At 36.5% G+C, this 26,081-nt stretch overlaps 1 protein-coding gene across 2 annotated transcripts in view; it reads right to left on the reverse strand.

Annotated features, from left to right (window-relative positions):
• Nucleotides 1-24,332, reverse strand: part of LOC150106467 (palmitoyltransferase ZDHHC16) — a 142,836-nt gene extending 118,504 nt beyond the window's left edge. For both annotated transcript variants that reach the window (XM_090392464.1, XM_090392463.1), the window contains exons 1-2: nt 24,129-24,332; nt 5,481-5,778 (exon numbers count right to left, since the gene is read on the reverse strand). In XM_090392464.1, the coding sequence (XP_090248590.1) occupies nt 5,481-5,693 (213 nt within the window). In that variant the 5' untranslated portion in view covers nt 5,694-5,778; nt 24,129-24,332. The remainder of the gene's footprint in view (nt 1-5,480; nt 5,779-24,128) is intronic.
• Between the last annotated feature and the right edge of the window lie 1,749 nt (nt 24,333-26,081).

Consider the following 26,081-nt stretch of genomic DNA (forward strand, 5'->3'; position numbering starts at 1 on the left):
ATCTTTCTTCTCCCATTCTGTTTAAGCGACCATACCACCAGAGATTAGCTCTGCTAACACATTCCTGGATGCCAACAATGTCAAGTTCTTTCCTAATATTCTCGTTTTTAATAATTTATTGCCATTGATGCCATCTGTTCACTTTCCCTAATCTTTCTCAGGACTCTCGTATCTGCAGTCTGTAGTCTTTGGTCAAGTGTTTCATTTCTAACCCAGTTCTCAGATTCATAAGAAAAATTGGCTTGAACAGTGTGTTGTATACAGCTAATTTAGTATTTTGACTAATCTCTCTCTCTTATTCCATATAAATTTATTTAGTTGACTTCCTACCATGTAAGCTTTGCTGTTTCTATTGTTAATTCCATATTTAATTTACCATCTTCACTAAAAAGCATGCATAAGTAGCTGAAATGTTTTATGAATGATCTGGAATGTCCAGTATGGGCAGTTAATGAACGTGACAAAAATTTAGCAATTCGATAAGTGGGAGAATCAATACAATTCATGATGGGTCTTATTGGATAACCTTCTTTATGGATTTTTGAGAGCCCATATAAACAAAGAGTTCTTCCAAAATGAATGCGCAGTTTATCCACGGTCTTTTGATCCCAACTGATAACTTCATCAGGCAACATTTAATTGTTTAATTTGCAAATTTGTAGGATTATGATTGATTTCATACTGGACATCATTCCAGATCATTTCATCAAAAATTCGACACAATTTCTTGAACAAATCAAGGAATGTTCAAATCAAAGAGTCTGACTTGTTAGTCAGTTTTGATATTGTTTCCCTCTTTACCAATATTCCATTAGCTGACACTGTCAACTTACTATATGATGATTACCCTCTGGATATTGTAAAGATTTTTGAATTTGTTATACATTCAGGATATTTCAGCTGGAATAACAAGATCTACAAACAAGTTGAAAGTACTGCCATGGGTAGCCCTCTGTCTCCATCTTTGGCAAACTATTTTTTGAACCATCTGGAAGACACTTTGTTCTTGTCCATTCATCCCCAACCCTCTCTTTGGTTTCGTTATGTCGATGATGTCTTTGCTATTTGGCCACATGCTGAAGAGGAACTTACCACATTTCTATAGTACGCCCACAGATTCGAGACCATTCGACACTTCTGTGCATGTCAACAGGAGGAGAATCCATTCCAATAATAGGATAATCAGTCCGTATTGTGGGATGAATTGTTTATTATTACATATCAGAAAATTAACTTCTCTTTTATGATCATTGTAGTTAACTATACTGCTTGTATAACAGTTGGAAAATTTTACCTATAAAGCATGTGATTTCGCGTGTTGGCAACCAATTCATACGTCTTTCTCCCCTTCAGCATGAATCGACTATTCTTGGCAAGATGCCAAGCAGAGATTTACAAACTGTGGGCAAACAGTACAACAGATAAATAGCCTTCACCCACGCATTCAGTTCACCATGGAAAAAGAAAAGGTTGGTAGTTTACCATTCTTGGACATCCTCTGGTACTTTATCAACAAGTGTCTATCGAAAACCTACCTTTACTGGCAGATACATTCATCAAAAGTCTGCTCATCACATCTCTCAAAAAATCAGTGTTATCAAATCTTTAATTAATAGAGCACATAAAGTTTGCTCCTGCCCCTTAAGCTTACAACAAGAACTTTTCACTATAAAAAAAGTTCATAGAATCAAATGGTTACAACTCTAATCAAATCCAGCAGATAACTGACTCCTATGTTCCAACACCTCAGGATTCTTCAACAGACCATAGAGTTCCAATCCCTTATATTTCAGGCATCTCAAAACCTATTGGCAGAATTTTGAAGTAATATCATTTTATTCCCACATTTTCCTATCAACAAAATTTCTCACTCGTTGCCATCTACAAAAGACAAACTGGCACCTCTATCATTAGCTGGTTATTACCAGATACCGTGTGAATGTAATTTAACATACTTTGGACAAATAGGCTGTTCTGTGGAAAAAAGAATGAAGGAACATCAGTATTATATCGAATACATGAAACCTCATAAGTCTGGTCTAGCAAAACATAATATTGACACTAAACATAATATCCAGTGGGATAAAGCTTGTCTTCTCCAGAGATGCAAGTTTAAATATGAATGCCTTTTCAAAGAAAGTTGCAAAGCCCTTTTACATCGGCCAAATTTGAATTGAAATGACTCTCTCCCAAAAGTTTGGGAGATTCTTATCTTATGTAACCATCAATGAAATAGTTTTTAAGAATTATTTAATAATATTTTATTAATAGTAATTTTCTGGCACACGGCAACAATTTTAATTGGTAATCCACTGACTGTTCTGTACCTTGTATTCCATCCTTTAACTGTTTGTTCTACGCTGATAATGTACTGTTACTTTCAGCACGAAATATTTGTACCTTTAATTCATTAAAGTTTACTACTGTTGGTTATATATGTGTTAAGTTATTAATTTTAATTATGCCATAGGTACCTTTAAAGATTAGTTTTATTTGCTTTAAAACTTTCTTACATATTCTTCTTTTTAATATGAAATTCAATTTTATTCTGCTCAATACTAAATGGTGACACTAGAGTATACAAATCTTCTGTACACTCTAGTGTCCTGTACCAGTAAGAAATCACTATCAACAATAACATAGGTCAATAAGACTTTTCTCATTCCTTGCCTCTTCTCTTGATGTGAATTTGTGCACATTTTTATGTTGGAACATGGTGTTAGTAATAACCAGTCCATGTCCTGAGCAGAAATCCAACAGGTATTTGCCATTGTTATTAGCTTTGCTCTTTTCTCCAAATTTTCCCAAAATATTTTTGTACGTCTAACACTCATTTCTTACTCTGCTATTTAGATCACCAAAAGGGACCAACTTTTTCTTTTTCATTGTGTCAGGTGCTTTCTCTAGAGCCTCAAAAAAAATTCCTCTACTTCTACCTTACTAGAACTTTCTGTGGGACCATAGGCACAAACAAGTCTCATTGTCCAGCTCCCCATTCTGATATTTGCCCACATCACTCTACTTGATATTGCCTGCCATTCAAGAAGATTAGCCTTGTATTTAGTTTTGAATACTATATCTACTCCTTTCCTTGATTGTGATTGCCTGAATATAACATTTTGTATTTATTGCTCAGAAAGATCTCAGCAGATTGTCTTTTTTTTTTGTTTCAATCACCTCTATTATGTCAATCTGTCAATCTATTATGTCATTCAGGCTTTTTATGTTGATAGTATTAATCTTGAACAGTGATGTTGAGTTGGAGTGTGTTTCAGGATTTGTTCCAGTGGCTGACTTTTCGCTGTTCACCCTGGTTCTCTGGTGAAAACAACGGGGGCCCTTGTTAACTGGGCGACACCCCTGCTGGCATGAAATTCTGTCATGTTGTACCATCATATTATATTGTGGTTTAAGCCAATAAGAATACAATTTGGTCGGCAAAATCCCTCATCGCCAGCCTATCCATTTTCATTCAGTATCCAGGTAGATATCTAACAGGGTGCACCACGAGAAGGTGTGGATTGGACATTAGGTCAGAAGTCCTAGTCAGTTCTCCGCATGTGGAGGTCTCCTCTCAGTTATACAGCTTTGACTCTTAAGCACCTCCCCCCCTCTGTAATTATCATACAGCTTTATTTCTCTTTTTTATAGGTAGGAACTAAGACAGCTCTACTCCAATTGTCTGGAATTTGACCTTCAGACCAGGCACTCTGAAAACCCAGTGTATCCACTATAAAACTTTTATGCCTCCATATTTCAGCATTTCTATTTGAATATCATATACTCCAACTACCTTTTCATGTTTGCTTCTGGTGGCCATTTCTACCTCAAAGAATGATATACACTACTGATGAGATTCCTCTGATCTGATTTTTTCATTACTGTTCTATCACTGCTTGTCTCATTTAATATTCTTTCAAAATAATAACTCTACACATCCAGAATATTTTTATCTTAAGTTTTTTTATATCACCTTCATTATCTCTGATCCTTTTTACAGTAATCTTTCCTCCTAATAGTCTATAGAATATTCTGCCACCTTCTTACCAAACCCTTCCCATCATTTTTGTTTAGCTACTTTTACATATACCTTAGCTAGTTTACATTTTTTCTGTACTCTCTCTCTCAGAGCATCTGTCAACTTGCTTGCTAAGAACTTTAAATATGTTTCCAGGACTATCTCTATCTTGCATCCACCATGGAGTTCTGATTTTGCTATCCTTGTAAACCACTTAACCACATGCCTCTCTACCTAAATCAATGAATATTTTCTTCAAAATTTGCCAGTGGGAATCCAAGATAATTCCTGTTTTTCAAACTCTACAATTTTTTCTTGAATGACATTTGTATAGTTAAGCCTAGAGTTCACCTCTAAAAGCCACTTGATTTTTAATTCTTTTTAAAACTTTCTTAGATATTTTTCTTTTCAATATAATATTCATGCTGAAAAGAAAAAGTAAAAATATGTAAAAAAAATATGTTTTCTGCTTAAAACTAAATGAAGATCACTTCCAATTTCAAATTATTCGTATAATACTCATGTATCCTGAACCAGAGCAGAGATATCATTATTATCAAAGACTTTCCTTTTTTCTTGCATCTTTTCTCCACATGAATTTTTGCACATCTTTATGTTGAAATGTGGTGTAAGTAATGACCAGTCTATACCTGCAACAGAAATCTAGCAGGTACTCATCATTATTATCTCAATCCTTTTCTCCAAATTTTCTCAAAACATTTCTATATACCTCAGATTAATTTCCTACTCTGTTTAGATCTCCAAGGACAGCATTTTCTGTTTTTATTATGCTAGCTACCTTCTCTAATGACAAAAAATTGATTCACCTGTTTTAGAAATAAACACCTGTTTCATTTCTTGTAAATTTCATGGAAGCATTATCCATCCATTAATGTTATCAAATGAACCCGTGTTCATTTGAAATAAAAATGAAAATTTTTAGCATAATTAAAATATCAATGAAATAACTGATAAGTGTTATACTTTTTAATTCACTGCTCTTAAAAGGTGGTTATGTCTAGACTAAATGGTGGCATATGCTACAGCAATCCATGGTAAAAGAGCAGCAACTCTGAAAAGTGACATGTTAAAGCAATGTACATTGTGATAGATGTATGCATCAGTGGTATGTGGATTCACAAGTTTTGCATATTTGGAATTATGGATTTTTGATATTTTAAATTATTACACTGATCTCTCATCTCATGCTCCTGCTTTAAATTTTAGAAAATAATTTTTGCATACTCACTAAAATTAACAAATATTCCTATATTGGTTAGGTATCCCAAACTGAAATTAATCAAAGAAGATATATCTGCCAGAAGTATAATTTATTTACATTCCACAGGGAAGAAATTGACTAATCAAATAACATTTCTATGCAGGGATTAAAATATGAACTGACTGGAACAGTGAAAATCATGCATATTTAATTTCTTGTTAATATTGCAATTATACTTACTGGACCCAGTGCTTTAGAAAAATGATCAACAAACCAGAACATTGGTTCCATACATGTATCACTCAGATAATATTTATCAGCAAACTCATTATAGCAAAGAGAGCAGCAGGTAAGCTTCAGAACATATGCTTGAAATTTCAGTCGTTCCCAAAGACGCCTAGCACAGGAATCAAGAGTCCATTGAATTTTCATTTTGAGTAGCTGCCTCTTCATCCATGAACTTGACACAAATGAATATATTTGATATTTTCAATATGCATGGTAATTAAGCTTCTTACTGAAATGATGAGGTATTGTGCTATGAGAAGAATAAAAAGAATAAAATAAGCAACAAAATAAAAATAGTTAAATCTGCAATGACTATTAAGTTACACACACACACACAATATACATTCCTAGTATAAATATGAATTGAGTCATTTGTAGAGAGTTTAAAGTAAGATGCAACTTTCCAACATACGACTGCTGCAGTTTAATGTGGTAGTGGTGGTGAGGTGCTCTTAAGGTTTCTACTTGACTTCTGAGCCCTGGACAGTTTGAAAGTGCAGTCAGGTCAGTGACTGCACTAAGTACAGAATAAAGTTGTGCTCTGTCATTTTAGAAACTGTATAGTTACAATATTGGTTGAAAAAAAGATATTTAATATCCTGTTCTAAATATTATGACTTGGCCAATTTCCTACTGGAAATCTTTAAGCTCTTCTGTCAATGTTTAGTACTGTTGGGATTTCCTTACAAGAATATTTTGAATACATTTTAAAGTTATCTAAATTTATATAGATACATTATTTCAGTACAAATTTCAAACTTCTTTCTGTCGATCTGATTCATTAGTATAACACAAATTTTAAGAAATGTAGAGGCAGAAGGATGAAACCTATTTTGTCACACTACTGCCAAGACTATTTACCCAATGTAAATTCAATGAGGTCAAATTAAGTTATTATTATTGCATAGGCATATCCATGGAGTCTTAAGACTCATTGTGGGGGAACCAATCTGCAATTATGCAAACTATCAACACAATATCTATCGCACCTCTCCTTGATGCTATTAACAGAAACAGCACTCGCAACTAACTCAGGTAACTCATTCCAATCATTCACCACTCTTCAAGTGAAAAATCTAGTCCTCACACTCTTACCCGACTTCCAGGGATGACCTCTTATTCTGTCCCCTCTAGCCAAGTGATGAAACAATAACCCAGCATGAATCTTATAAAATCTTTCAAGTAACTTAAATGTTTCAATTTAAGTTACTTGAAAATTAACTTAAATCGAACCAACTTCTGCAATCCACCAACCTTCAATCTATCTTCACAGGGAGCATTCCACGGACCACGCCCCATCTTGGTCACTTGCCTCTGGATCCTCTCCACCACTTCATCGGCAAGAAATCCAGGTGGTGAGACCTAAGCACAGAATGTCACATCAGGGCTTTATAAAGAGGAATGATAACCCCCTTATCTCTGCTTGTTAATGTGTTCTTCAATAAAAGTAATTCTGTGAGCTGCCCTGGCTACTTTAGCAATATGCCCTTTAAACTTCAACTCTATCTACTACTACTATCTGCCAATCCTTGGCTTCATCAATTTCCTTGTTCCCTCAATGTGGTACACAGCTTGTAATCTTTGTATCCCAAAATGTATAACTTTATGCTTTTCTACATTAAATTGACATCTATTATATTTTGCCCAAACTGTCAGCCTATTTAAATCATCTCTGCAAGCTCTCTACATAACCCTGATTAATTATTACCCTACCCAACCTTCCATCATCAGGAAACAACTAAATATCTCCTTTCAAATTATTTCCTATATATCATTTATTTACAAATTAAACAGCAGTGTTCTAAGCACAGACCCCTGTGACACACCACTAGTCACCTGCCTTCTACTCCTCCATATACTACTTTTTGGTATCTATCTATGAGCCACCATTTTATCCATGTCACCCAGTTCTATATCCATCTTCATCTGTTGCAGTTTGCATAACACAGTTCCATGTGGTATCCTGTCAAATGCCTTTGCAAAATTCAGCAGTATCATTATGTAGCCACTCACTTTATCCAACTCAACTGGCACCTTATTATAAATATAAAAAGTTAATAGATTACTAAGTCATGGCCTACCCTTCACAAAACCATGCTGCCCCTCAGAGTATCCCATTCTTATACATCCATTCCTGAATTTTGTTTATGACCAACTTTTCCAGCACTTTCACCACCACTCCTGAAATCAGACTTAGATCCTCCTTTATGTGAAGGAAATATTTTGTCATTCTTCCATTCTTTTGAGACATTGCCAGAACTGAGACTTAAATTAGAAAACCTAGTCAAAGGCTTCTCCAGTTCTCCTGCACATTCTCTTAAAATGCAAGCGATATCCCATCCAATCCTACAGTTGTATTTACATTCGGATTCCGTAATATCCTAAGTAGCTTCAATTCATCAACTTCTGTTCTCACATCGGTCCCCGTCATAACGATATCTTCACTTGGATGAAATACCCTTGCAAAATGGTCACTCATCAGTAGCTCAACAATTTCATCTGCCTCTGATACCTCTCTACTATCTGCACTCGTTGAAGTTATATTTCCATAGTCATTCTTCCTCATACTTGCCACCTAATGAAAAATTTTTTGGGATTTCCTTTTGCCTGTTTGATTAATTTTTTCTCATAATCTGGTTTTGTCTTCCTTGCCATGCTGGTCATCTTTGTCCTTATATGCCTTCCACAACATTTTCTTTTGTTGCAGCTCATGCTTAATGATACTACTTGTCCATCTAACTCCTACCCGATTTACCCTCCTAACTTCAGGTATACAGTATGATACTGATTACTCCAGATATCCTGTGATTTTCCCACTATGTACTGTGAAGAGAGATTGTTCTAATATAAACTACACTTATATTAGAAAGATGGTTGTAGATTCAGAAAAAAACAGGACTCAGCACTGGTCAGTCAATTCAGATGATTCAAAAGGATCACATGATTGTAAGGAAAGGGTTTACCATATACAAAAAAAAAAAAAAACTTCATGCATCTGCTCTCCACCCGTCTCCTTATATCTCTTCCATAATCTCTTTTTCACCTGCAGTTCCTGTTTCATATTGCTTGTCATCCACTTTAGACCAAATTATGTCCTCTTCTTCATTTGTGGAATACAGCTTACTATTGCTGCAATAGTAAGCTGAAAGAATATTTGATAAACAAATATTCTTTCACAATTTTCTAAGCACTAATGATATCCTGGCCTTCCAATTCCATCCTCCATGGAACTGCTCCAAGTTGATATTTAAGACTATTATAATCATCCACTTTATAATTCCACATACATTCCCTTTTCTTTGATACTCCTGCATGTCTATTCATCTTCCAAGTCAAAACTACATGGTCACTCTCTCCAACTGGGTGGGGGAGGGGGGGGGAATGTCATCTCACTTATTATCAGCTCTTCTGATGCTATGACCAAATCCAAAACTCTTGAACCTCTTGTTCCCTCTATTACATGTTGCCTAAGACATTTGTCCCTCAAGAATTCTAGAAATTCCATTCCCTTATTACTACATGCATTTTCCTCTTCCCAGCTTATACTGCTGCAGTTAAAATCTTCCATAATCATTCTTCTTGTGCCAAGCTCAACTGCATAAACATCTGCTCCCTATCTTCTGTGCTCCCTGGCTTGTAGCAACACCCCACTAAATATCCTGTCTTGCCCACTTCTACCTCACATCATATGCTTTCAAAACCATTAGTGTCACTGCCTTCCAAACCTCCACTCTTAGAGGAAAGAAGTTTTAATTTGTAAAAATTAAAAAAAGCAAACATTTTTTAATTCCAGTAATGATGGTTTAAAAATTTCAGAATTTTGGAAAGTGATGATTGAATTCTCTCTGTTAATCTGTTGAATATTTTTAATACATCTATGTAGAATTTTTATACAAAGGTTAAAATTTTATGTATAGGTATTTTCATATACATTTATACAAATAATTTTCTGTATACTGATGGAATTTACTCCTGTAAATGTTATCCCCCAAGCATGCTTTGCTGGTAGCTAGAACCAACCATAATTACAAAGGAGATAAATTCAACAATGGCTGGGATGTGATTTATTTATTTCAAGTTTATTAAAGCCTTTAATGCTATTCCATATATGAACCTGCAAATAAAGATATGCCAAGTATCAATTAGTTAGTTAAATGTTTCATTAAATAATTGTTGGTTAAATGGATAAATAACTGATTAATAGGTGGGTGGCAGGAAGTAGCATTTAAACAGAAGACTTCTAGAAGTCATCTGGTTAGAACTTGGTTTAGCTTTCTCTTTGCTCATATACTGATAAACTGGATACTCGCCAAACTGGCAAGACCTCAATTTCAGAATGATCTTAAGAGAGTAGAAAAGTAGATAGTGAAGGGGTGATTAAATGCAATTAAATTAAGTGTAAATATACTCAAGTGAATATGCAGTCTATTCCTATCCTCCTGTAAGACTACATTTCTCTGCTCATAGTTCTTAATTTTGCATCATCTGCAAACAAATGTGGTGTGTGTGTGGTCCTCATTTAAATCTCTCCCAATATCAATAACTCATTAGTTAATTAATAATGGTCCCAAAACAAGTGCCTGAAGAATGCCACTGGTGACTTTACTCTTCATGGATAATGTTATTTATCCATACACAACTTGCTAATACTTGTGGACAAAAATCTATCCAACTAGCCAATCTATTAACAAACCCATCCATCCATTCAAATTAAACTATCAACTTATCATGAGATAATCTATCAATGACTACTACAAAATCAAAATATACTGATGTACACATATCAGCCATTAATGAGCTGACAATGCACAATGAGTAGCCTCTCCCAACTAAGTCAATCACACCTGCCTGTGGTATGACCTGTTTCAACAAACAGGCATCAGGTGAGTACCTGAAGGTATGCTACCTTAAAAGCATACCTTCCATAGTTGGAAAATGTCAACTGAACATATAGGTGGTAGATGATGCCCAGTGAAACACTGCTGTCCTGCTTACTAGAGGCATGAAGTAGCTATTGCCACATTTCATTTCTAGAGTTGGGTTTCCAGTTTTTGTTTTCTCCGTTTATTCTTACATGCAACGCGAGTGATGATCTTTCTGGGCATGCTCTTTGCACTACAATTATTGTACTGGAGGGGGGAGGGGGCTTGTACTTCATTCATTCAGCAGTAAAGGAGTTTCCACTGCCTATCAGATAGTGCACAGGACCGAATCCATTCATAACACTTCAGAAGACTTCCCAATCAGCTAGCAAATAATCCTGCTACTGCTTACTCAACCAGTTGTGCCTGGAGAGAGTGCAAGTATAACAACTTGCCATGTTTGGAATGGGATGTGAGCATGTGATGGTCATGTACACAAGTCCTTTACCCTACTCTATAAATTTTCCCAACATTCTAACATGAATTACATTATTTAAAAAAATCAGTGTTAAAAGAGTCAAAAATCACTTAAGAGTTAAAAAAAGTCAGTATTAAAAAAAAAATAAGAATTCAGAAAAATATCAAGAATACAACAAACAAAAAAATTGTAATAAATAAATAAAAATATAACACCCCCCCCCACTCACAAAAAATATTTTAAAAAAAATAACCAAAATAACATGCAATACAAAAAACAAATATTACTAACATCTGGGATTTAATACTAATCAATCGTTATCAAACCTGATCTGTTATTCATCATTAAACCTCAGGAAGAAGCACCCTCTACAACTGCAGCTCACCTAAACTTTTCACAGTACAATATGATGCCTTTCATAAGAAGGTTGAAAAGTGTGCTTTTGTCAGGTCTGATATGCTATGCCAAGGGTATCATGACTTGGAATTTCCTCTATATAATCTACTTTGGTTCAGAACTTTCTTGCCTCAATTTGTCTTCAATTGCTGCTTTTATCACTCTCCTAATGTTGTGATTATACAGACTGTTTTAATTATCTATCTCTAAAAGTTGACCACACAATCTAATCACTCAAACTCTGTGCTTGGACCACTGATGTTTAATTTAAACATAAATGATACAGGAAATAATTTGAAGAGAATTTGTTTGCTGATAGAGTAAAGTTTGCTGATAGAGTAAAGTAAATAAAGGTGATGTAGAGAGCTTACAGGATGATTTAAATAGGTTGACAATACAGGCAAAACAATGGATGTCAATTTAATGTAGAAAAGTGTAAAGTTTGGCATTTTGGGTTACAAAGATTACAAGCTGTGTACCATATTGAGGGAACTGTAATCTACAAAATTGATGAAGCCAGAGATTTGGAGGCAGTAACAGATTGAGAGTAAGTTTAGAGGGCATACTGCTAAAGTAGCAAGGGGGGAGGGGCTGGGCTTATAGGATTAGTTGGGTATTGAAGAACATAAACGAGCAGAGATAATGGAGTTATCATTCTTTTTTAAAATGTCTTGATATAATCACATCTGGATTACTGTATTCAGGTCTGGTCACCTAGATTTCTTAGGGATGAGAAAGTGGAGAAGATGATCCAGAGGCAAGTGAATATGATAAAATGAGGTAATATGATAGAAACATTTCAGTTATTCAAAGAATTTTATAGGATTAATACAAAGGAAATATTTAAGCACTTGGTTAGAAAGGGACAGAATAAGAAATCACCTTGGAAGTTGGGTAAGAGTGGGTTAGGAAGGGTGTGAGAACTAGATTTTTCAGTGTGGTGAATGAATAGGATGAGTTGCTTGAGTCAGTTGTGAGTGCTTTGTCTATTAATGGTTACAAGGAGAGGTACAACAGATATTGTGTTGCTAGTTTGGGTCTCCCACAATGAGTCTTAGAATTTAATGGAGGTATCCATCCAATAATAATAAATCAGCTAGGAAAACACTGAATATTTAAAAGTGTGTAGAAATCGCAATCAAGGGGAAAATGACCAGTTTACCATTGATAACATGTGATTTAAAACTGGCAATTCCTTCAAATATCTTAGAAAATTGATTATTTGAGATAAAAAAAATTAGTACAGAAACAATAGATCGTATCAATCACTACATCATTTACTACATTTTAATCTGTCAAGCAGAGTTAAAACAGAAATATACAAGAAAATCATTAAACATACTGTTTAGCTTTGCAAATCTTTGAAAATGAAACCTTGGGAAAAGTCTTTGGACCTGCAAGAGATAACAGGTGAAAAGAGAACTATATGAACTGTATAGATCCCCACTTCTACCTGATGAAATCAGAGCTTCAGATTGAGATGGCTTGGACATGTGGAAAGAATGGGTGAGGAGAGAATGGCTAAACAAGCATTCAAGAAGATGAAGCTTAATGAAATGTGACCTACAGTAAGACTATGGCATTCCAGCAAGGCTAGGAAGATAATATCCAAAAAACACAGCTGAGATGAGAATCTTGGACTAGACTGGATGAGCTCAAGACAGAAAGGAATGGAAGAAGCTGATACTTGTAGCAAAGAACCTTAGAAGTTCAGCAAGTTAAGGAAGAAAATTACGACCCAGGCTAATGTACTGTATCATCCTACTTACATTTATGTGCTTCGACTCTAATCCAAACACTACTCATTGATATCTGTCAGAATGTCAAGTATGTTATTCACACCATCAGCTTATTATCCATACTCTAATTATTATGGGTGATTTGATGGCAAATAACAGAATGTTCGTAAACGTCAATAAAATGAAGGAGCGAGTGCTGTATGGGGATTCGCTATTAAGAGGCGTAATAATTGAGAGTTTAACGAAGTCATACCAGCCGGGTGCGAACATAAAGGACGTCAGCGAATCTATTCGACTGCAAAAACAGAGGGTGAAAGAGTGAAAGAGATGATAATCGTGGCAGGAACGAATGATTTGAAAGAGGACAAAATGGAAATGATAGAGGATGTGAGGGAGTTGTTTGAGGTAGCAAAAGAGAAGAGTGAGAGAGTTAGGATGGCGAGTATCTTACTGCGGTATGACAGCGAAGTATTTAGAAGGAGGGCCATAATTGCCAATGACTTTATGCGTGGGTTATGCATGGAGAGTGGTGTGGAATTTGTGGATGTGTGGAATGAGTTCGATGGGCGAAAGGACTTATATAAGATGGATGGGTTACATTTGAATGGAGTTGGTGTATGGAGACTTGAAAGAGTGTTGATGAATGATGTGGAAGTGGATGTACAGACTCAGGGAAACTAGATTTATTAAGAGGGGGGAGTAGATATGCAGACTTTAGGGGGAGCAGTTAAGTGTATGAATGAGTATATTATGCCCGAGCGAGTACGACGGACAACAAATCAGAATGGGATAGTTAGTATAAGGCATCAAAGTAGGGATGGGACAAATGGGCTTCTGCAATTCATGTACACTAATGCCAGGAGTATTAGAAACAAGAAGGAAGAGTTTTTGGCCATGGTTGGCACTTCCAGGCCACAGGTTGTCAGTATTAGTGAAACATGGCTGACAGAAGATGATAAAGCTAGTGGGATTGAATGCGACGGGTAAAGCGTGTTCAGGAGTGACAGGGTGAATAAAAAGGGGGGAGGAGTGTTATTGATGATAGCTGATGAGCTTCAGCCAAGGAGTATAGAAGTTGAACTGCAGGATGGCGAAAAAAGCACATTTGAGGCTGTTTGGTGTGAGATAGAATCTAGCAGAACAAAATATACAATTGGGTGCTGCTATAGACCGGGTGATGGAGTGGATGGTGGGGATAGTATGCATAAGCAAATAGAAGAAATGAGTGGAAGGAGGGTAATTATTATGGGTGAGTTCAATTATGGTAACATTGACTGGAAAGAGGAGAGGGCACATGGGAGGAAGGAATTGGATTTTATGCGGTTATTAAGGGACAACTATCTACAGCAACATGTATTGGAAAATACCAGGGGGCAGAGAGTGCTGGACCTAGTAATTGCAACTGAGAATGTGGCTGTAATGAACATGACCATGTTGCCACCAATTGGTGAGAGTGACCATAAGGTCATGACTTGGGAGGTGGCTAAAGGAGTCGAATTTACAATTAAGACAGGGTACATGTGGAATTACCGGGCTGGTAAGTATGACAAGCTTAGGTGTGTGCTTGGCTCAATGCCATGGCATGTAAAACTGCAAGGGCTGGATGTTGATAGTGCATAGGAGGTGGTTAAGAACTGTTTGCAGGAGGCAATGGTTGACTGTATACCAAGAGTCCGAATAATAAATCAAGTAGTGGTTAAATGGATGAATAACACTATTAAGCTTGAGCTGCAAAAAAAGAAACAATTGTGGAGGGAATTTAAGGAGAAGGGTGACCATCAGGCGCAGGAACAGTATAAAGCTCAGGCCAGGATGGTAACAAGGGTGGTAAGAAAAGCAAAAGCAGATTACGAAAGGAAATTGGCCATGCAGTCTAAAGAGAATCCCAAACAGTTTTTTCAATATGTTGCAAGTAAAAGGAAAAATGCTCATGGTAGAATGATCTTAAAAAATGCTGAGGGTAGGGAGGTAACCGAATCAGTCGATATTGTGGAATTACTGAGCGAGCACTTTGCAAGAGTATATCATCCAGGTGGTGACTTTGCAGGAATGGAAGAACCAACAGCTTATACTGGAATTGTGATGAATGAAGTAGAGGTAACTAGTCTATACAGAACCTCAATGTCAATACATCTGTGGGAGTGGATGGTATACCAGCTCGTGTCGTACGTGAAGCAGCCAAAGAATTGTCAGTGCCCTTGACCATTTTGTTTAATTTGAGCCTCAGGACTGGGTCAGTCCCAAGGGGGTGGAAAGAGGGGAAAATAGTTCCACTGCACAAAGGTGGTTCCAAGGCTGCTGTTGAAAATTACCGGCCAATCAGCATAATAGGAATCATTATCAAGGTCTTAGAGAAAATAGTCAAGAGGAAAATACAAGATTGGATAGAAGAAAATGGGATACTGTATCGGGGACAGCATGGTTTTGTGAAGGGTAGGTCATGCCTCAGTAACTTGCTCACGTATTATAACACAGTGACGGCTGAACTGGATAAGGGTAATGGGTTTACAGTGATTCTACTGGACCTTGCTAAGGCCTTTGACAGGATACCACATGGAATTCTAATCAGTAAATTGAAGCATATGGGAATGGACATAAGGTTGGTGAGATGGATAGGATGGTGGTTGACGGAGAGATATCAGAGAGTGGTTTACTCAGGAGTAGTGTCCACAAGACAGCCTGTGACTAGTGGTGTGCCACAAGGATCTGTTCTTGGACCACGGCTGTTTAATTTGTTCATAAATGATATAAGAAAGGATCTGAGAGGAATAGTTCATTTGTTTGCTGATGATGCGAAGTTGGGTAGGGCAATAGTGAATGCAGATGACGTCAAAATTCTGCAGGATGATTTGGATAGATTGGAGGTTTGGGCTAAGGAGAATGGATGCCAATTTAATGTGGCAAAATGTAAGGTTATGCATTTTGGGGTGAAAAGATTGGTGGCAGTTTACTGCATTGGTGGATAAGGAATTGAAATTTAGGGGACACATTGCAAAAGTGGCCAAATCAGCTCATCAAATCACTTGGTTGCTGAAGAATACGTTGACAAGCAGGTTATTGTTCCTCTGTATCGAGCCTTGATAAGACCCCATCTCGACTAATGTGCTCAGATTTGGTCACCTAGGTTTCTTCTTGATGGGGAGGAGGTGGAGAGGATCCAGAGGCGAGTGATCAAGATGATAGCAGGTCTGTGGAATGAACCGTATGAGAACAGGTTGAGGATTTGTGGGTTGCAAAAATTGGTTGATAGGCAGAGGAGGGGAGATATGATTGAGACATTCAAATTACTGAAGGGTGTCTATAAAATTAATTCAGAAGATATTTTTGAGAACAGGGCTGGTTGTGGGAGGACTAGGGGACATCCATGGAAACTGGGCAAAAGTGTGGTTAGTAAAGGTGTTAGAGCTGGGTTCTTTACTTTTAGAGTAGTGAATGAGTGGAATGCGCTCCCTGAGTCTGTGGTGGATGCTGTGACAGTGAATGAGTTTAAGGCGAGGTATGATAGATACTGTATGAATGTCGAATAGTTGTGATGAATATGATTTGGGGCCTCCCTCGATGAGTCTAATGACTCCCTGGAGTTGCCCGTAATAATAGTAATAGTAATAATAATACTCAACTATCCAAATTTATTCAATACCTTCCGATACAGTTCTCTCTACAGTATTCTCTTGAAGTCATAAGTCCAGTAATATCAGTGTAGACACTGCCTTGGTTCAATTAGTGGTCACTTTGTTATAAAATGTGATTAGTTTATTAAGCTAAGACTTTATTATAATTTGCTGACTCTTCTTCAGCACCATCTTTTTGCATTGATATTCTTTTTCCGAACTGGAAGTCTCCACAGATTGGTTAGATGACTGAGTTATTGGAATGAACTAGATTCAAATCCTATCAAATGATGTGAGGAACCTTTGTAAGGACTTTCCAACTGAAGTTCCTGAGTTCTAAGAAGAACTCAGGTCCTGCGAATGGGAAAATTGTCATTACACATGTAATTTATAGAAATAATGTAATGCCTTACAGCTTTGGTTATTTAATACAAATAAACCAAATTATCTTGTCCTCAGTTGTAGTCATATTGAAGATTCATAAAGAATGAAGTTCTTAGGTGGAAGTGAACTGCTCAGTGCAAAACCCACTACCCCACTTATTGGAGACATGAATTGGCTTGAAAAGATCCATCTTTGGACGCTAGAGCAGGTTCCAGACTATATAAAAAATAAATTAAAAATACAAAAAAAAAATGTAAATTAATAAAAATAGATGAAAACAAAATCCTTAGCCCACCCACAGTACAAAATGTACCATATGTTTCCATATGTTAAGGCTTAAATGCTGGGAGAACATCATGTTGGAGGTTTAATAGAGTATTGACAGCACTAAAAAAGGATTTAAAACTCATTTTAATGCTTCCGATATTTCATCTGTCACTGAGACATCTTCAGGGAGTACAAATAATGCTTGTAACACACACAAAGACAATACAATACTCAATGAAACACATGGGTGACTCTAAAGTCCTATCTAGGTGGTGTGCCCTCTATCGGCATTTGTGGGTGGCCTAGGATGCAAACTGGGACTGCTGACGACTGTTTCCCAAATTTTGGGAAGTTTTATGCATCTATATTTGTTTAAATTAGGATGATTTCTGGGTGCTGCTGCAGATTCCAAAAACAGTCTTTCCGTTTTTTCTTCGGCATGAAACTCTTAGATTTCGAAACTCTTGGATTTTGATCTCAGAATGTCATACCCAGCTGTTAAATAAAATAATATGGAATTTATTATCCCCCTTAACGAAAATAACAATAGTTTACCCTTCCTAGACACCTTACTGACCTGCCTTCTGAATAGTAACTTCTTCACTGTATATAGAAAACCCACTCACACAGGCAGATACATTCACAAACTTTTTCATCACCACCCCTCTCAACAATATGGAATCATTAAAACTCTAACCAATAGAACCTATAATCTTTGTTGAAGTGAAATCTCTCTTTCAACAGAACTCAACCATAAACACACCTTCTTATCCAGTGGCAACAATGTTTACAAAATTAAAAAAAAATAATAAATCCTTCCCCCATTCTTCAGCCATCCCTTCAGTAGGTTTTCAGAAATGCCATCACCATTCCCTATGCTCAGAGCACATCAGTAAAAATAGCCAGATCTTTAAAAAAGTACAACCTCTACACAGCTTTTAAGCCTCATTGGAAACTTGCTACCCCTTATTCGTATGGTGGAGCGTTATGGTTTTCTTCCAGAAGATCCTGTGAGTGATACCCAATACATGGTCTGTGAAGGCCAGATTGACCAACCATCATTGTGACTACACATGTAAGACTTGTGTTCATCTAAAAGGATAGTGATCTACCTGACTGTCTGAAGTAAGTCAATTTGCAGGAACAGGGTACTTTATGTATTCCAGGCACTGAGAGAGGAGGGAGCTAATATTTGGTAGAACGAATAAGGGGTAGCAAGTTTCCAATGAGGCTTAAAAGCTGTGTAGAGGTTGTACTTTTTTAACGATCTGGCTATTTTTTCTGATGTGCTCTGAGCATAGGGAATGGTGATGGCATTTCTGAAAACCTACTGAAGGGATGGCTGAAGAATGGGGGAAGGATTTAATATATTTTTTTAATTTTGTAAACATTGTAGCCACTGGATAAGAAGGTGTGTTTATGGTTGAGTTCTGTTGAAAGAGAGATTTCACTTCAACAAAGATTATAGGTTCTATTGGTTAGAGTTTTAATGATTCCATATCATTGAGAGGGGTGGTGATGAAAAAGTTTGTGAATGTATCTGCCTGTGTGAGTGGGTTTTCTATATACAGTGAAGAAGTTACTATTCAGAAGGCAGATCAGTAAGGTGTCTAGGAAGGGTAAACTATTGTTATTTTCGTTAAGGGGGATAATAAATTCCATATTATTTTATTTAACAGTCGGGTATGAAATTCTGAGATCAAAATCCATCGAAATCTAAGAGTTTCATGCCGAAGAACTATCGGCGAGTCCAAGCATAAGTCATCACTTGGGTAGTGCAACTCGTGGCAAAGGTGGAGCAAGGTCCGTCACTATCCTTAATATTTTCTCGTAATGTAAAACGCAGCTCCTAGGAGATGTATTACTATTTTACATTATGAAGAGAGGTCACTACCCAGACCAGTTTCTACCTTTATTGAGGTCTCATCAGTGAGTAGGTAGACCCTGGAATATCAAGGTTTAAGTGAACTGAACTTACATATACCTCTACTAATGAACTGCCAGACCGGTGTACCCATATATTATTATTACTACGATAAAGAACCAAAAGGCTATTTTTCCGGCAACATAAATTAAGTTAAGGGGATAATAAATCCCGTATTATTTTATTTAACAGCTGGGTATGGAACTCAGAGATCAAAATCCATCGAAATCTAAGCGTTTCATGCCGAAGAACTATCGGCGAGTCCAAGCGTAAGTCCCTTAACTTAATTTATGTCGCCGAAAAAATAGCCTTTTGGCTCTTTATTGTTATTTTCCTTTTCCATCGTAAACTGGATTCTAGGATATAGACTATTGAGGTGACTGAAGGAGGAGTCTAAAGTGTGTCGGCCATGAGGCCAAATAGACAACACATCATCTACATATCTTAGCCAGATAGAAGCTTTGAGAGGGGCTGAGTCTATGGCACGTTTTTCAAAATGTTTTATGTAAAAATTGGCAAGTAGGGATAAGAGAGGGGGGGGTAACCCATAGTGGTTTCCTCTGTTTGCCAATTTTGTTCTTCCAAGAAAAATAGTCAGAACTGATGGCAAAGGAAAAGAGATCTAAGATGTTAGAAAGAAAAAACGTTTCTTATGATTGTTAAGGTGTCATTTAAGGAAATATTGGTAAACAGTAAGGTGATGTCAAAGCTTATCTGTATTATTCTGTATATCTGTAATTTAAAGTTAGATTTTCAATCAAGGTTTTGAAATGGGTAGTTTTTTTTATATAGGATGTGGTAAGTCCAATGAAGAGGGTAAGAGAGTTTGCCAGCTGTTTTGACAGTTTGTAGCATAGAGCATCAGAGGAAACTACTTTAGATCTTAGGGAGGAATTATGTTTGTGGATTTTAGGTAAACATATCCAGTGTGTGTGTGGAGGGGGAAACACACAAACAGAAGGGTTTGAGTTGTCTTGTGATGTCCAGCAGCCAGGAAGATACTTTTTTAAAGTAGACATTTTAATTTTTAACCTGTGCTTTGGTGGGATCATAATCTAGTGGGATGTAGGTAGCACAATCTTGGATAATAACATTTTTCAATTATATCCCATGGCAGTAAGGATTACTGTGGCATTATAATTATCCACTCTGGTGATGATAATGTTTTATATCTTCATAACTTTCTGAAAGTTGTGAGTTGACCAGAAAATAGATTACTTTTAGGAAGCAATGACTGGGAGAGGATATGGGTGATGTCAAGTTTGATGCTGTTGACTATTTCCAGAGCTAAGTGATGGATTCCACATTCTACATTAGGTCTAGCAATGGCATGTCTTTCAGTGCAAAAGCAAAATTTTAGCCAAGGTTTAGGGTGCTTAGCAGTATCCTTGTTGAGCCTTTTTGAAGACAGTATTCCATCTCAGTCACTGAGACATCTTCAGTATCTTGAGTATCGTGTTGTCTTTGTGTGTGTGTTACAAGTGTTATTTGTACTCTCTGAAGATGTCGCACTGACTGAGATGGAATACTGGAAGCATTAAAATTAGATTTTAATCCTTTCTTAGTGATGTGAATACTCCATTAAACCTCCAACACAATGTACTATATGTTTGCAAATAACATTTCGTGGGTGGGAGCAACATAAAAAATGTGCATGTGTGTAAATTCATTTCTGCATTCCTTTAACAGCTAATATTAAACTAATGTGCTTATTCAAGATACAGAAAATATTTAAGGCTATCCATCTCTTAGTATTAGAGGTGGATAAATTTCTAAATAACTTTATGTGTATTTTTGTATTGCAATAAGAGCATAATATTCACAGTACCGTAATTTGTAATCATGAATAACATGATTCCATTTCTAAAAATCAGATGTCGAAATTTTGCTCAGGATAAGCAGCATTTTTTAATGAGATAAAATAGGCTACTTGTAATTATTATTATTATTATTACACAAGTGTCAGAAGACCCACCATGGTAGATCCATTATTCACACAAAACTATAGTACCTCTCCTTAAACTTATTCACAGATGAAGCACCCACAACTGCTTCTGGCAATCCATTCACCACCCTCAAAGCCAAAAATCTAGTCCAACACTCTTGATAACCACTGGTGACCCCTTGTTCTCTCCCTTCTTGACATATAAAGTCTTCAGACTTTCCAGAACATATCAGATTGCACACCCAAGGTCAAGAGGATAAAACAAGTGGGAATTAAGGGGATGAGTAGAGATATAAAGCAAGAGCTGAAAAAAAAACAATGTTTTTTCAGCTCTTGCTTTATATTTCTTTGCTTTATATTCAGGGAATATAAAGAAAAGGTGATCAGCATACTCATTAGCAGTACAAAGTACAAGCAAGAAGAGCAACTAAGTAGACAGAGAACTAGGGGCAATCTGTGGAAGTTGTATAAGAGTGTGGTTAGTAAGGGGATGTGCAGACCTGAACCAGATTTTTTGCATGGAGAGTGGTGAATGAATGCAATGGACTATCAGAATTAGTTGCGAGTTCCCTGACAGTGAATGAGTTTAAGGAGAGGTTTCGTGCATAACAGTTAGTTTGGGTCTCTCACGATTCTCTGGACTCTATAATAATAATTCCCTCACATATTCTTATAATACATGGGCTGATATGCCATCTAATCCCATGGCTGTGTTCATATTGAGGTTCTGTGCAATATTTTAAGTGCTTCCTTTTCTTCAACCTTTATTCTCCTATCAGTCAATGTCACATCTGGCATTGCAATGTCTCTACCTAGATGTTACACCAGTAAAAAATGCTCACTCAATAATTCAACTATTTAGTTTGGTTCTGTTACCTCCTTAAAATTAGTCCTTTTTACAGTCATTCCTTCTTTTACTTGCCATATAAAGAAAAAACTCCTTAGGGTTTCTTTTAGCCTCATCAGCTCTCATAATTAGCTTTAGTTCTTACCATATGAGTCAGCCTTCTTGCCTGATCTTCTTATACATGATCATTGGCATGCTGATCACCTTTTTCTTTATAATCCCTCCACAACCTTTTCTTTGTGTGCAACTCCTGCTTAATGAAGCTATTCATCCATGTAACTCCTGCTTGATTTATCCTTTTGATTCTAGGTATATTCAGATACTGCTTTCTTCAAACACTCCTTGACCACCTTCCATATACCACTACCATCTCTCCCTTCCAAATTCTTATGCCATGGCTCTGTTAAAAGCTGACTCCTCAGCTTGTCATAATCACCTGCTTTGTAATTCTACATATATTTTCTTAATAGAAAATTCTGCATGTCAGGCAATCTCCCAGGTCAAGACTACATGATCACTTTCTCCAAGCAGAAGTAACAGAGCTACTTGGTTAGTATTAATTTCTCTGATGCAATGATCAGATCCAGCATTCTTGAATCTCATACATATTATCTCCCAGCAGCTGTATAAATTCCATTTCTTTCCCTGCCTATGACCCCTCCTCCAGCCAATCTATGTCTCCATAATCGAAATTTCCCATACTAATTCTTTGCCGGCCTGGATGACCAAGTGATTAGAGTATCAGCTCTCCAGCCAAAAGGCTGCAGGATTCGTACACACACATCCATGTCCACAGCGAGTTTGAATCCCGCTGTGGGCATGGATGCTTGTGATTGTGGACATGGATGTCTGTGAAAATACTAGTGATGGTGGCAGTGGCCAGTAGATGGCATTTGTGTAGATGACAATGTTGGTATAGTTGCGATTCGCTGTAGTTGGTGGATTGTGAGTGGTGGAGATGGAGAGGTAGAGTAGGTGCCCTCCCTCGATGAGGTATCACATAATGATAATAATAATAAATAATTACTTGACCTGTACTCATCATGCCAATTTGTGAATGCACGTCATCTACATTCTCCCTTATACCCCCTCCCCCCCCCCAGATTATGGCAGCAGCCAATTACATATTTAGTCCTGTTGGCCTCTATTTCACCAGATAGCTTCAAATAAGCTGCTCTCTGAATTCCTGTTTCCATAATGCACTTCTCTTTTTTTCCTTTATTTCCTCTGCTATCAGTAGTAAAACCCTTTCCCCCAATCCCGTTCCTTTTTGTCCTCTCTGAAGACACTATATCCCTTGCATTCTATTCCTATGGCCATATCCTCAGTCACCATGTCTCACTAATGTCTATAACTTTTGTGCTAACCAATGCCAAAAACTCCTGAACCTTATTTCAGATATCTCTTGCATTAGTATACACAAACTACAATGCCCCTTTCATCCCACAATCTCCATTACACCTTGTATTACTTAGCCCACTAAAGTTAACCTAGGTGATACATTTTGCATCATGTGATCACTCTCATAACTACTAATCTCTAGGTTCTCTGGACCCACGTTCACTCTTGCATTCCTCTCCCCAAACATTCTAGTTTCTCTAACTGTACTTTCACCATTCTTCCTACACAATCTATGCACTGACTCATTTACCGTTATAGTTCTTCATCTCAGCTTGCCTCTATCAGGAGAATTGTAATAACTTTTGTCCCAGAAACTTTCCGGAGGATACAAGCAATTAACATTCAAAAATACGTTTAGATAAAGAGGTGAAGATGGTAATATAACAATATATTACCATCCCCAATCAGCAGTAAGGGGATGGCAATATATTGTTCCTCCCTCGAAGAGGGACAGTATAGGCTTTTAAAAGGTATTCAATATATTGTCTCTAATTATATCAAAATTTATATAATTTAAAATTATTCTTATAGTTTAAAAATTCCTATTTAAATCGATAAATATAAAGGACAAAAAAAAAATCAATAAAAACAAACCTTGACTTTAAAATAAAATACGAGTACCTGACTCGTATTTCATATTGATTTTCCCTGGAAGTCTCTCTTAATAATGATAGTAATAATAATATATCAATTCGTTGTTTATGCCAAACACAAACTACGATTTCAAACTCAATTACAGAACCTACCGTTTTGCGTTATCACGACTAGCTTTCTTCAGTGACAGAAATCCAAATACCACATTTTATCAGGGAAGCGAACATACGAATACAGTATTGTAACATATTAACTGTATATAACTGTTTAACCCAGAAAGACTAATGTCCTATTATATGAAGGGCTAAGTGTTTTCTCCTTTATTTTTTGGTTAAATAATTCTCCTTACCATTATAGTTCCGTCGTAAACACTAACCAATAATTATGATCTTTAAACATTGTTATCACTAACCGGCACCAATGTGACATCTAGTGTGATGGTTGGAGAGGAGTTAGAATATTTAATTCCAAACAGTGAATTAAGCAATCTTCTGCAAGACATAGCCAACAAAACAATGCACTCAGGTTTATAGGTTTATGGACTTTCTCCTTTTGAATTATGTAATAATAATTTATAAAATATATTAATATGTTATTATTATTATTACAATTCTCCTGGAGTCTAAGCCACATTAAAGGAAAGGTAAAGGAAGATATACATTAAATAAATCTCACATATGGTTACATATCGTAATACTGGAAATATGTAATATTTCCAGTATTACTCCACAAAAATAAAATATCACACAAATAAGAAAATATCTTTATTGTTTTCATGCACGCTCAAGTAGGGTTCCTATAACGGATCAAACTCCTCCATTTTATGTCCAAAGCCCTTTTCTCCTCTAGTCCGAGGTCGTGGAGGTACCACTCTCAAACTCCCCAGACATCGTTGTTTAGGTTTCCCCTTTTCTCTTTTGCTGGTGCTTCCATCTTCAGTGCTCTCCTTCTCACATAGCTTTTATATCGCCGCATAACATGACCAAATCACCTCACCGTTGATTCCCTAATCTTTCCAGATTCTTGGGATCCATCATTGTTCCCCTGATCAGTGACTTTTTGATCTTGTCCAATCATGTTACGTCAATTGCAAGTCTCGGTATTCTCATTTCACCTACGTTCATTCTCTTACAATATCATTAGCACTATCCATCATCTGCCAGTTATCACTGCTATACATCAGTGGAGGTTTCACTACTATTTTGTAGATCTTTCGTTTTAACTTGCTAGACACTTCTTTATCACACAACATACCTGAAACCTATTTCCAGTTTATCCAACTTGACTGGATCATCCTATTGAATTCAAAATCCATGTATCAATCACTTTGGACACATTATCCTAGATATGTGAAACTAGATACGTGTGGCATGTCTGTGCCTTGCAATGTTATACATCCTGCAGCTTTGCTACAATACATGTACTCAGTCTTATTTCTACCGATTTCAAACCACTGTCTTCCAAAGCTTTCCTCTATGGTTCAAGTCTTTATTCTGATTCCTTCTCAGACTTTGTGCAAATCACCAAATCATTGTCCAATGTATTTGTGATTTATTGTCTCTTCAACACATCCAAGAGCATAACAAATAAAAAGGGGGGGGGGTGAAAGCTGACCCTTGATGAACTCCGACTTTTACTGGGAATGCTTCAGTGGAAACAGCAAGAAAGGTAAAAGAGGATATAAATTAAATAAACTCATATTTCGTTACATAGGCGTTACATGGAGAGAGAGAGGACATGCTAGAAATATGGTATTACTCCACAAAAATAAAGTATCACATAGAATAAGAAAATATTTTTATTGTTTTCTTGTCTAGTTTCATGTAACTCTTTTACACCATATCATCAGGATAAGTACGTGAATAAACTTAAAAAACTACAAACAGAAATAACAGTTAACAAAATATTTGTTAGAAAAAAAAATTTAACAAAAGGAAAAAAAAATTGATACAAAATCGTCCTTTGCTTTTTGTTGCACTGTAGAGTGTGTTATAAATTTTAGCTGGACACTTTCGAGAAAAAACGGCAATCTGTAAGTGAAGTTTTGTTTCGGTCGTATGTGCTGTCAGCCGTGATTTGTGTCTTCTTTCGTTTTCAACGTCTTT

Source organism: Typopeltis vanoorti, chromosome 5 (assembly GCF_054136105.1).
Source record: "Typopeltis vanoorti isolate ZY-2024b chromosome 5, IOZ_Tvanoo_1.0, whole genome shotgun sequence".
NCBI classification, from domain to species: domain Eukaryota; kingdom Metazoa; phylum Arthropoda; class Arachnida; order Uropygi; family Thelyphonidae; genus Typopeltis; species Typopeltis vanoorti.